This window comes from Athalia rosae, chromosome 2 (assembly GCF_917208135.1).
Source record: "Athalia rosae chromosome 2, iyAthRosa1.1, whole genome shotgun sequence".
Taxonomy (NCBI): domain Eukaryota; kingdom Metazoa; phylum Arthropoda; class Insecta; order Hymenoptera; family Athaliidae; genus Athalia; species Athalia rosae.
The window spans coordinates 23,621,445-23,633,858 of record NC_064027.1 but is presented as its reverse complement, the minus strand read 5'-3'; the positions used below and the strand labels follow the sequence as shown (position 1 = coordinate 23,633,858).

At 41.5% G+C, this 12,414-nt stretch overlaps 2 protein-coding genes across 10 annotated transcripts; both read right to left on the bottom strand.

Annotated features, from left to right (window-relative positions):
- Window positions 1-36: 36 nt before the first annotated feature.
- LOC105688545 (juvenile hormone epoxide hydrolase 1-like) lies at window positions 37-8,673 on the bottom strand. 9 transcript variants are annotated; one of them, XR_007277184.1, is made up of 11 exons: window positions 7,789-8,217; window positions 7,073-7,193; window positions 6,762-6,954; window positions 6,464-6,702; window positions 6,252-6,367; window positions 5,957-6,153; window positions 5,661-5,895; window positions 5,323-5,570; window positions 3,402-4,687; window positions 2,967-3,237; window positions 2,657-2,894 (listed from the first exon to the last, which is right to left on the bottom strand). XR_007277184.1 is itself a non-coding variant. In XM_048650989.1 (9 exons), the coding sequence occupies exons 1-8, from the start codon at window positions 7,845-7,847 to the stop codon at window positions 5,333-5,335; spliced, it is 1,398 nt and encodes a 465-aa protein (XP_048506946.1). In that variant the 5' UTR covers window positions 7,848-8,217; the 3' UTR covers window positions 3,934-4,684; window positions 5,323-5,332. The 9 variants fall into 9 exon arrangements, 8 of the variants coding, with proteins under 8 accessions (XP_048506948.1, XP_048506950.1, XP_048506951.1 ...); XM_048650989.1 differs by lacking the exons at window positions 2,657-2,894; window positions 2,967-3,237 and having other exon boundaries at window positions 3,934-4,684; XM_048650988.1 differs by lacking the exons at window positions 2,657-2,894; window positions 2,967-3,237; window positions 3,402-4,687 and adding an exon at window positions 4,845-5,189 and having other exon boundaries at window positions 7,789-8,215.
- Window positions 8,674-9,202: 529 nt separating this feature from the next.
- Window positions 9,203-12,414, bottom strand: LOC105689317 (juvenile hormone epoxide hydrolase 1-like). The gene is given in 6 exon segments (NM_001308546.1): window positions 9,203-9,511; window positions 9,586-9,820; window positions 9,892-10,091; window positions 10,350-10,698; window positions 10,795-10,987; window positions 12,145-12,414. Coding segments are annotated over 6 exon segments (1,392 nt in total). The 5' UTR covers window positions 12,322-12,414; the 3' UTR covers window positions 9,203-9,273.

Below are 12,414 nucleotides of genomic sequence, written 5' to 3'. Positions count from 1 at the left end.
TTGTGTGTTCAAGCGATGAATGAAAAAAAACCGAAGCATAATTGAGAAGAATTTATAGACGTCTATGAATCGACCCGTATAATACGTCGAGACATTGAACAATTCTCTACACTTACTGTGGGTATAAAATGGCTTTTCAAGGAGTGCATTATAGGAATGCGTGTACAGATCCACAGAACCTTACCTACATACCTATTATAGTATAATCCGGCGACTACGAGTCCCGCTATAGTCCTATGACTCGCTTTGTTCTTTGCTACTGTACGCGAAACTGTCAGGCATTTAAATTGAGTGCTCCACGTGCATTCCCTACTTCCATAACGTGACTTCTCTATCTCACGTTGAAAATATTGTAAAGGCATTTTTTGCCAGATATTCTTCGATTTGATACCTACTTTTTTTGAATTTAGACATTTCGTATATTCGAATTATAGTCGAAGAATCCTTTTCCGAACGTATACAGCGGATTCCATTAAAGTTACCCCACATAGAAAGTGATTGATGGGATTTTGTGTTCTTGTATAAGATCTTGGGATCAGTTTACGGGGATAAAATTTTCCCAAGACGGAAACGCATTAACGTTGGGGCTAGTTCACGTTATGTATAAAAATACTTATTCGGGCTCTTTACGAGGGTGAAGCGTCGCGTCTCCGGATTTTCCCTGACTCTATAGTTGGCCCTTAATCGCAATATAAAGGAAGAAGGGCGTTCTATTTACGGGGAGCGTATTCAAGGGATGCACGCTCTTCACCCCGGGGAAACTTATTGTTAGTCATAGGATCACGTGGAGAATCGAGAGGATTCCGGTTCCCAGTTGAAAGTACCTGACGCGAGAGAAACACCACACCAAAATTTTTCAACGACTATCGGAATAATTGATTTTCAACGTCTGTCGAAAAAAAAAAACTATCATCGTTGTGCGCGTGTGAATAATTATTATAGTTCCGATGATTCGGCAACTTTTGCTGCCTTCTTGTTCCCTTCAACTACGCCGACGAATGTCCAAACATCGTCGGCTAGAAGCTGCGGTTCTTCGAATGCTGCGAAGTGACCACCGCGAGAAAAATGATTCATTTGAATTAAATTACGGAACCTATTCTTGAGGAGCCACTCCGGCGTGTACATAAGTTCGTTGGGGAACGCCGCGCAGGCTACGGGCGTGTGAATTGGAACTCTGAAAATAATGTGGAATAGTAGAAAGTCAAATTGATCAATTCCGCACATTTCGTTTCCGAAAAACCACCTATAACAATAGATACTTACTGCTCAGAGTTCAATGCTCGGTGAGCGGTGCTGGAACTTTCAGCGTACAGACGAGCACTTGTTGTGATGGAATTTGTAATCCAATAGACCATTACGTTATCCAGAAGTTCATCGAGCGTAAATTTTTCCAGCAATTTACCATCCTGGCTGAATCTGTACTCGGGATTCGTCCAGGTGCTGAATTTTTCAAGAATGTAAGCAGCGAGACCGGCTGGAGAATCGGTCAGACCGACACCTGAAATTTTGTCGATGAATTAATCATCTTCGTTCGGATCACGAACACCAAATACCCTAACCAACGGTGTCTGGCTTTGTCGACTGGATGTGAAGATAACCGGACTCTTCAAGTATCCGTGACCAGTGATGGCTCAATGGGTACATTCTGGAAGCATATTTCTCCTCGACGATCAAAGATGGAAAGTAGGATCCTAACCAGACCAACACTTGAGTCCAAGGCGACGCATCGAGGCATATGAGATGTAATCCTTCAACGCTGGAACGATTTGGATGTGAAAATTTGATGAACAGTCGCGGATTCGTTTCAAAAAACGAAAAGAAATACAACATTCGAATAAGTTATCTACCTCGAAGGATAGAGCACTCCTAAGACGGCAGTTATTACGCTGCCCCAATCACTACCGTGCGTGTAGAATTTTTTAAACCCAACTCTGTCCATTAAGTTTTTCAGTATCACCGTCATCTGATAATAGCCACACATATGACAAAGATTAGGATGTATCATGATACAGCCTTACTAAAAAACATGATTTGCAATAATTTTACCTGCGTGTGACCGAGCCCAGGACGGACCGCAGCATCGGAGAAACCGTATCCCGGAAGACACGGGATGATCAGTTCAAAGACAAAATCGCGGTCCGGTCTCGGGGTGGTCAGGAGAGGGATAATCTTCTGGAATTCAACGATGGACCCGGGCCATCCATGGACCACCAGCATGGGAAGAACCCTGACCGATCGATCCTTGGGGATCGTTGGTTTGACGTGATAGAAGTGGATGTCCAGACCTGGATCATATTTGTTGCTTGTTACCGGAATCCAATTGCAGTTGGGACTACCGATTCACCTTGGATGTTTGTTTTGAATTGCGGGTACCGATTGAGGAGGGACTGCCTCTTGTTCCAGTCATATTTTGTTCTCCAATAGTCGAGAACGGTCTGCAGATAATCGGTGCCTATGCCGTAAGTCCATGCGGCACCTTCCAGCGGTTTGACGAGGGTTCTTGTCTTTTCCAGTCGGGATTTCAGGTCGTCTATCACCTGCGAATGACGTTATTGTGACGATAAAAGTCATCAAACTCTACCGATGGTAGAGAAAACAACCATCGTCATAAATTGGGAATAAACGCCGAGTGACCGTGACATTGAGGACACTGACCTCTTTTGGTACGTCGATTTTGAACGGGCGGATGCTCTCGTCAACTTTTCGCGGTTGTCCAGGTCCCCACCATTGGTCGTTTGGAACGACTGGTGCTTTGACTTCTTGGCCACAGTTACAACTGAGAATAGTATCAATGATTCAAACAGATTACCCCCACTTCAGCAGACAATTTCATCTCTGGTGGTAATTCAATTGCTAGCGAAGATTTACCAAAACTTGCAGTCGCGAAAATCGACCTTGAACCAATGAAATTCGCACTCGTGCCAGAGGTTCAAATTCATCAAGAGGAGCAAACGCTTCATACTCACCGTGGGTAGGGAATAAAGCTTTATTTAATTGTTTTTGTTGACTCCACGATTTCATTTTGGATACAAAGGAAAAATATCCGACCCATCGCACTTCCAAGACTTTTGTTCCTCCTGATTCGGAATAGATATGTTGAGAAAAAGAAAAACAATTCGTCCCGAAGATTCAACAAGGTCAATGTATATTCGAGGTGACATGTTTTCATTTAGATCCACACCGACTCCAAACGAGAGCAGCACCCCGTGGAGTAATGGTCGAGCATTTTGTCACGCCCTGATCGGTCAATTTTAATTGCAATGGTGTTCAAGATCAATTGAGCATTAATATCACATTTATAGTTATGGAACATGTTGAAACGTTATTGCGAAGACGAGTGCTTGTCGGGTTTATTAACGCACCAAACTCAGGTGTCAATAAAATGATATATTCAAACTCACCAGAAATATTTTGCCACCCCATAGGCCAATAGAAGTCCGAAGAGAAGTTTAATCCACATATTACGGAAGGAAGTTTATGGGTAATCTATTCCTTGTGAATCAAACCGAACAACTGAGCCGAAGATTATTCCCTTTCTATATGATGGACTTCGACTCCAGCCGACTATTCTGAAGTGGTAATACTTATCGGAATAGGTACGTATGTGTAGCTTTACACATCTACACTTCCATACATGAATCTGGGAAACAAGTATGACGTCTGTTCCACAAAGATTACATACATACACACCTTGATTCATAAATGACGAGGTAATCATGATCGTATATGTATACTCATACATGAATGAATGAAGTGATTTGAGGATTGAATGTTGATTCATTTTTTTTTGGCGCTCAGCTTTTCGAGGTATACCCGTTATTTCATCGATGTTCCAGCTGTAAACATTGGCGAACGTTGTGATCGTATCCTTCATAATTTATTTATACTCTCGCGTTATGTCATTATAAATTTACACTTGTAAAAGATACATAATTATATCTATTGCAATATAATCATTTCAACATAATTAGAATTACAAGATCAGCGCAGCTATGCGCTATACTACAATGCAATGTCACGTACTATGTCGCGATTCCGTACACAAAACAATTGCGGATGACCGCGCTGAGTTTGTGAGAAGACACGTGCGCGTCCCGATGCGATGATGTTTTGTATATTTGAATCGTCGAAATGAATTTTCATCAAATTACCATTCTACCAGTTTTGGTGGCACAGAAAGCGAACACTGTTGGAAAAAGATAATCGCTTTCACTTTGCAATTGTTCGAAGAGTTTTTGTAATTGTTTTTTGAAATTAATACAAAGAACGCAACTGTCACATAGTGCCTCGCGGGCCGTCGCGCGCAACTATGAAAAAAGAAGAGAAAACCGACGAAACTCGTTCGACCTCGATGGCGTGGAAAGCCGGTACACAGTAGAGATATCGTGTGTTGTACAAACTCTGTGGTGGTGCTGACACTACACCATTGACTGAAGAATCTTCGGTCAATCCTACTACGGATTGAAAGTTTTCCATGGAAGGTTCTTATAAGTCTTAGGATTCCGATTCAAACGTCGTGCGTCGACCGCGCCTCTGCGGCCGGAGTGAGAAGGATAAAAACGAACGCGATACAAGTTTGAATAACTTCTGATGACGTTCTCATTTTTCCTTTTTCTGCTCGGAATTATTGATAATTTTCAGGTTTCGTTGGTCCTCAAGCAAGTTTATCTCCGAGAAGCAATACCTGCTGACAAAAAGTCACCTTCAAATTGCTTTTTTTTCCGTCCAATAATAATTTGTCACCGTAGAACTTTGAAAAAAAAAAATTGTTCAACATGTGGCTTCAAAAAGTTTTTCTTTCATCCAATGTAATTTTTATTTCAAAAAGCGATTGATGAAGAAAATTTCGTTACTTTCATTTTCATTTCGAACGTAAATGTACTATTGTTGTTCAATAATTTTTCACTCCTGTTAACAAGTTAATTTTCGGTATAAAGCGTATGGAATTTTTGAATGATTAACCATTCAATTTTGTAAGTGCGTTTTTACGAGGGTGAAGCGTCGCGTCACCGGATTTTCTCTGACTCCATAGTTGGCTCTGAGTACAATACATATGAAGGAAATAGAGAGTTTTATTTATGGGCGGGTGTTTCATTTATTTGAGGGATGCGCGCTTTTTACCCAAAGAGAACGTAGTCATGTATAATCGTGTGCGGAATCAAGAAGATTTCGTTCACAGCTGAAGGTACCTAGACAAGAGAAAAGAGGGACACCACACCAAAATTTTTCAACGATTATCAAAATAATTATTTCTCGACATTTGTAACAAAAAAAATTATCACAACGATTCAAAAAGCGTCGTGCACATGTTAAATGACTTACTTAATAATTATTATAGTTCGGATGATTCGGCAACTTTTGCTGCCTTCTTGTTCCGTTCAACTACACCGACAAATGTCCAAACATCGTCGGCTAGAAGCTGCGGTTCTTCGAATGCTGCGAAGTGACCACCACGAGAAAGGTGATTCATTTGAATCAAATTGCGGTACTTAGACTTGAGAATCCACTCCGGCATGTAAATGAGCTCGTGGGGGAACGCCGCACAGGCTACGGGCGTGTGAATTGGAACTCTGAAAACAAAGTGGAAAAGAGAGAAGAAAAATTGATCAATTTTGTGAATTTCATTCCCGAAAAATCATTCATAACGAAGGATAACTCACAGGTCGGTCTTCAATGCTCGGTGCGCAGTGGTGTAATTCTCGGCGTACAGACGAGCACTTGTTGTGATGGAATTTGTAATCCAATAGACCATCACGTTATCCAGAAGTTCATCGAGCGTAAATTTCTCCAGCAATTTACCATCCTGGCTGAATCTGTACTCGGGATTCGTCCAGGTGCTGAATTTTTCAAGAATGTAAGCAGCGAGACCGGCTGGTGAATCGGTCAGACCGACACCTGAAATTTTGTCGATGAATTAATCATCTTCGTTCGGATCATGAACACCAAATACTCTAACCAACGGTGTCTGGCTTTGTCGCCTGGATGTGAAGATAACCGGACTCTTCGAGTATCCGTGACCAGTGGTGGCTCAACGGGTAAATTCTGGAAGCATATTTCTCCTCGACGATCAAAGATGGAAAGTAGGATCCTAACCAGACCCACACTTGACTCCAAGGCGACGGATCCAGGCATATGAGATGTAGTCCTTCAACGCTGAAACGATTCGAATATTAGAATTTGATGAATAGTCACTGGTTTGATTCATGGAACAAAGAAAAACATACAACAAAATATCAGAATAACTTATTCACCTTGAAGGATAGAGCACTCCTAAGTTGGCGGTTATCATGCTACCCCAATCACCGCCTTGCGTGTAGAATTTTTTAAACCCAACTCTGTCCATTAAGTTTTTCAGTATCACCGACATCTGTTTATTGCCAGACGCGTGATGCGATTAGAATGAATCATGATCTAACTCTCAGAAAGAATGATAGCTAGGCACAATAATTTGCAATAATTTTACCTGCGTGTTACCGAGCCCAGGACGCACCGCAGCATCGGAGAAACCGTATCCCGGAAGAGACGGGATGATCAGTTCAAAGACAAAATCGCGATCCGGTCTCGGGGTGGTCAGGAGAGGGATGATCTTCTGGAATTCAACGATGGACCCGGGCCATCCATGGACCACCAGCATGGGAAGAACCCTGACCGATCGATCCTTCGGAATCGTTGGTTTGACGTGATAGAAGTGGATGTCCAGACCTGGATCATATTTGTTGCTTATTACCGGAATCCAATTGCAGTTGGGACTACCGATTCACCTTGGATGTTTGTTTTGAATTGCGGGTACCGATTGAGGAGGGACTGCCGCTTGTTCCAGTCATATTTTGTTCTCCAATAGTCGAGAACGGTCTGCAGGTAATCGGTGCCTATGCCGTAAGTCCATGCGGCACCTTCCAACGGTTTGACGAGGGTTCTTGTCTTTTCCAGTCGGGATTTCAGGTCGTCTATCACCTGCGAATGACGTTATTGTGACGATAAAAGTCATCAAACTCTACCGATGGTAGAGAAAATAACCATCGTCATAAATTGGGAATACACGCCGAGTGACCGTGACATTGAGGACACTGACCTCTTTTGGTACGTTGATTTTAAATGGGCGGATGCTCTCGTCAACTTTTCGCGGTTGTCCAGGTCCCCACCATTGGTCGTTTGGAACGACTGGTGCTTTGAGTTCTTGGCCACAGTTACTACTGAGAATAATATCAACGAATTAAATCAAAAAGATCACCTCTATTTTAGCAGACAATTCCATCTTTAGCGCTAATTTGGTTGCTAGCGAAGAACTACTAAAACTTGCAGTTGCGAAAATCGACTTCGCACCAATTAGATTTTTATTGGTTTCAGAAGTTGAAATTCATCGGTAGGAACAAAAGTTTCAGGGAATATACCTCCGATTCTTTGCTTTTGTCAACTTCATGATTCAGTCTTGGATTGGAAAGTACGATGTGTGACCCCAAGACTTTTGTTTCTTCTAATCCAGAATGAAATTTTTGAGGAAAAAGAAAAACAATTCGTCCCGAAGATTCAACAAGGTCAATGTATATTCGAGGTGACATGTTTTCATTTAGATCCACACCGACTCCAAACGAGAGCAGCACCCCGTGGAGTAATGGTCGAGCATTTTGTCACGCCCTGATCAGTCAATTTCAATTGCAATGGTGTTCGAAATCAATTGAGCATCAATATGACATTCATAGTTAGGGAACATGTTGAAACGTTATTGCGAAGACGGATTCAGTAACGCACCAAACTCAGGTGTCAATTATATGATATATTCAAACTCACCAGAAATATTTTGCCACCCCATAGGCCAATAGGAGTCCGAAGAGGAGTTTAATCCACATTTTGTGGAGGGAAGTTTATGGACAATCTATTCCCTAGGGATAAAACTGATCAACTGAGTCAATGATTGTTCTTGTTCTACTATATGACGGACTTGGACTTCAGCCGACTATTCCGAAGTGGTAATACTTATCGGTATGGGCACGTATGTGTAGCTTCACTCAATTACACTTTTATGCATGTATCTAGGGAACAGATTGCAGTAATCCCCCTCTCCACATATGGAATACAAGCTTTGAATATCGTCTTATGGAATGATATCTGCTCGTTATGTAACCGTCGGGACTATTTATAAACACATCATGACCACCTCTACTGCAGCGTCACTCCGATCAACACTTTTCCCAATTATGTCTCGTCAACTATTTTTTGCTCGTTTTAGATTCGATGATTCTGACAGAATTAGTAAACACATCGAATACAGACATCATTGAAAATTTAATGCGGTAATCGTTATACGTCTACTGCATTTGATAAGAACTCTGACGTACGATTAATTATCGGTAAATTTGTAAGAGCTCATCGATACATTCCACTTGTTTAATCGATTGAATTATTTACAAAGTAATGAGTGAGGTCGTTGTATATTAAGATGGAAAAACGCTAGTTACTAACAATAAGTAGAACTTCGCGGGTCGAAGGTTGAATAACTGATTACATCAATGTATTAGTGGTTGCGTTTCAAAAGGCGCTCCAAAATTGCCGTTTGCTTGACTCGCGCAATGAGAGATTTGACTTTGAAAATTTCATGTCATTCCCAAGTACTTGACATTTTCAAAAAAACGAATAGCATTCATCACGCGACGGTGAAGCGAATATTCGATGTACCCATTTGGCGTTAGCTTTTTTTTTTGTACAGCGTGGTGTACTTTTTGTTGACGAATCCCAAGAAGATGTAAGATGGTTCATGTACGTTTTTGAATGACGCGATGTGCGTATTTATAAACTATTAAACTATAAAACTGATTTCAAATAAGTATCGAAGTAATCAATTTCGATCGTACAAAAATTTTTTACTCGGCTCGCAGGTTCAAAAGATCGCTGAGAAGCTGATTTTGCAGTATCGTCATTCGATAAATGTTATCGCAGTTGGTTTACGATGTACTCAGTCCAGACCTAGATTGTATTTTTCGAAACATATTCTGTGAAAAAATTTTAATCAATTACAGCTCGTTGAAAATCTGTGGCTCAAAAAGCTCTGCTCGTATTTTTAGCCAACTTCCATTATTTGTTTGGTGCACACATAAACACTCTCGTCGTATTAACACTCGCTCACTTCTGGGTAGTCAAATACGACTGGCATATGTTCAGTTTGCGATACCGAAACACGGCCAATAAGAGGGCTACAAAAAGTTGTTAACAAAACACTTCCAACAAGATTTATTAAGTAGAAAAACCATCGAGAAATATATTTATAATCACATCGGGTTAAGCCGATTTCTTAAGTTTATCTTCTCTCTGCTTTTTGTCAGCCTCCATTATACCGATCGACGTCCACACCTCGTCAGCTAGGAGCTGCGGCTGTTCGAACGCGGCGAAGTGACCACCCTTCGGCATTTTTCTGGCTCTTATTAACTTTTTGTAACGGGCGCTCAAAAGTGACGGAGGTTGGTATGATATCTCGTGGGGGAATTGAGCGCAGGCACTTGGGACCTCGATCGGAACGCTGAAAAATGATGGAAAAAAGTTTACGACTACAGTCCTAGTTTCCAGCGATTAATCTTGAGCTCAAAAACTCACTAATCCATTCTCAAGGCTCTATTCGCGGCGCTGAATGTTTCGGCGTAGATACGTATGGCGGTTGTCATGGAATTCGGCATCCAGTAGAGCATTACATTGTCCAAAAGCTCATCCGGCGAGTGAATATCGAAAAGACCACCATCTTCTTTGAATCTCAACTCCGGGTTTGTACCGGTTGAAAACTTTTCGAGTATCCAGGCCGCCAATCCGGCAGGAGAATCGGCGAGGGCGGCACCTGAAAATGAAAATTTATAGTCAATGCGATGCAATAGTCGAAACGATTCAATGATCGCAATTTTTTAATACCTAAAGTGTCGGGTTTCGTTGCCTGGATGTGGAAGTAGCCAGTTTCTTCGATGGTTCTCGACCATTTTTTGCTCAACGGGTACATCAAATGATAGTCTTCGTCGGGAACAAGCAAAGAAGGCCAGTAACTGTATAAGTAAGTTGTGAAAAAAGTTTGTGGTTGCAGAACGGCACACATATTGGAATGTATTCCTAGGACGCTGAAAAAATCAAACGGAAGCAAATAGTGATTAGCATAATCATTGATCAAATATTACGTATCGTACTATCGTCTGTCAACTACAATGGAATAAAAAAAAAATAGTCTGTTGTGAGTAACGCTATCTTTGTACGCAATATTTCCAACCGTAGAGTTCAAAGATTGCTGGTCTGACTTACGTAAACGTTTCGTATCTGATTGATCCATAGATACAAAGGGGATAAGGATTTTTATTTTTTCAACCAATTTCAGTACTCACTGTTCGGGGAACAACGCGGCCATATGCGCGGTGATAATGGCCCCCCAATCACCGCCTTGGGTGTAGAATTTGTTGAAGCCGAGTCTGAGCATCAAATTTTTCAAGACAACTGCAATTTGCGCCGCTCCTAGACCGGGTCTCACGGCTCCGGATGAGAATCCGAAGCCAGGAAGCGAAGGAGCTATTACTTCGAACACAAAATCGTAGTCGTCACGGGGCGTTGTTAGCATTGGTATAATTTTGTAAAATTCTACAACGGAACCGGGCCATCCGTGCTGTATAAGCAAAGGCAGAACTCGTTTGCCTCCCGAGTTCTTTGGCTTCACGTGCAGAAAGTGAATGTTTAGACCTGTAAAGTAAGTATAATACAGGCAAATAGGATTAAACTCAATAAAAAAGAAATTATTATCACGCTGCGATACAATTGTTATAACACAGTATTTACCCTGTATATTCGTCACGAATTGATCATACTGATTCAAATATTGTTCCCGTTTTTTAAAATCGTATTTGTTGAGCCAGTAGTCGACAATTTTCGGTACAAATTTACCGTCCACTCCGTAAGTCCAACCTGCATTTTCCAGAGCCGGTGTCAAGTTCCTTGTATTTTTCAGCCGAGTTTTCAGGTCTTCTATATCCTGCGATGCGGGGTAACGAGAATACATTTAATTATCATAATATGCCTCGTGTCGCGTGAATTTCTCTCATGCGATGATTTGTGAAAAATTTTTTATTCACTCAAATAGAATCGCATGCCTACGTCAAGTACTAAATCTTGTACAACTCGCCTCCACGTTTTTACCGGGAGCTCGATTCGTAGGCAGCAGATGTATGCATACGTGTTTAAAATTTTGACAACGTGTGTTACTAAAACCTAACAGTTCAGTTGCGACGGTTGGATGTTGGTTGATTCTACCTAGGCGTAGAGTCAACACGTATGCATCATACGTATTTGATACTACAGTATTAAATTATTACAAGTGTACTTTTCGTCGCCGGTTGTTTCTCATACCTACATGGACCAGTGACTGAGGTTTGAGACGGTTATAAATAACCCGAGTCATTATCATTCAAAAAGAACGAAGCCTCCAACTCTCTCTCTCTCTCTCTGAACACACAAATTCCAGTACTGACGTCTGTTTCACGAAGATTATATACATACACGCACCTCGATTTATAAATGACACATCAGATTATCGGGTTTCATTTGCCTTTAATTATCTGAGATGTCAGAAGAAAGGCTCACTTATGTTTCTACCTATTTATCGTGCATGAATATGCGTAATTTTTCAACCTTGGAGGTATTTAACGCCGTTCATCTCGCTTCAAGATGACTCAATCCTGTGCGATACGCATTGTTTAAACCCCATGCGTCTCGACATGTTAGATTACAACCGGCGGACGAGCGGAAATGCGTTTTCCCATTTGTGCCAATTTGAATATCTTTCAATGCGCGTCGAACGGTCCCCACGAAATGGAGAATAAAAATATCCCCGGGTCGATCGGTTTCCAGGCGGCAGTGATGAAAAAATAAAATGTCGATATAATTTCAACCTGACGGTATCATACATAGTGTATAAGCTCCAGAGAACGCGATCGAAACCATCCTATATGAGTATACCTATGTAACTGTACAGTCCGTTATAAAAACAAAAACTAGCTACGTCATCTTCACGTTTATGGACGAAATGTACGCATGCAGGAGTTTTGTACGCATTATAGCACAACCTTACGAGTCTCTAGACACTTGAAATTATTATATTTTTCTATATGAATTCGATGCGACAGAACTCACCCCTTTCGAAAAGTTGACCTTGAACGGCACCACGTCCTTGACTATTTTTTGCTCTTTTCCCGGTCCCCACCATTGATCTCCTAATTTTGGTGCTTTTTGATTTCCACCTTGATTGAACAGGTACGATATTCCCACTATTAAACCCACCCCAATGAGGGAATACTTTAGAATGGTCATGTCGACGACCTACGAACTCTGGAGTCTGGAGGCCGACTGCTCCTACCTTTGTACGACGTTCAATATATCTATGGTACGACTGACTCGCCGGGT

Coding starts and splice junctions, on each gene's coding strand:
- LOC105688545 (XM_048650991.1), bottom strand. CDS start 7,847: ATGTGGATTAAACTCCTCTTCGGACTCCTATTGGCCTATGGGGTGGCA. Junction 2,777..7,788: donor GGGGTGGCAAAATATTTCTG/GTGAGTTTGAAT, acceptor TACTATTCTCAG/TTGTAACTGTGGCCAAGAAG. Junction 2,538..2,655: donor AAATCGACGTACCAAAAGAG/GTCAGTGTCCTC, acceptor CGTCATTCGCAG/GTGATAGACGACCTGAAATC.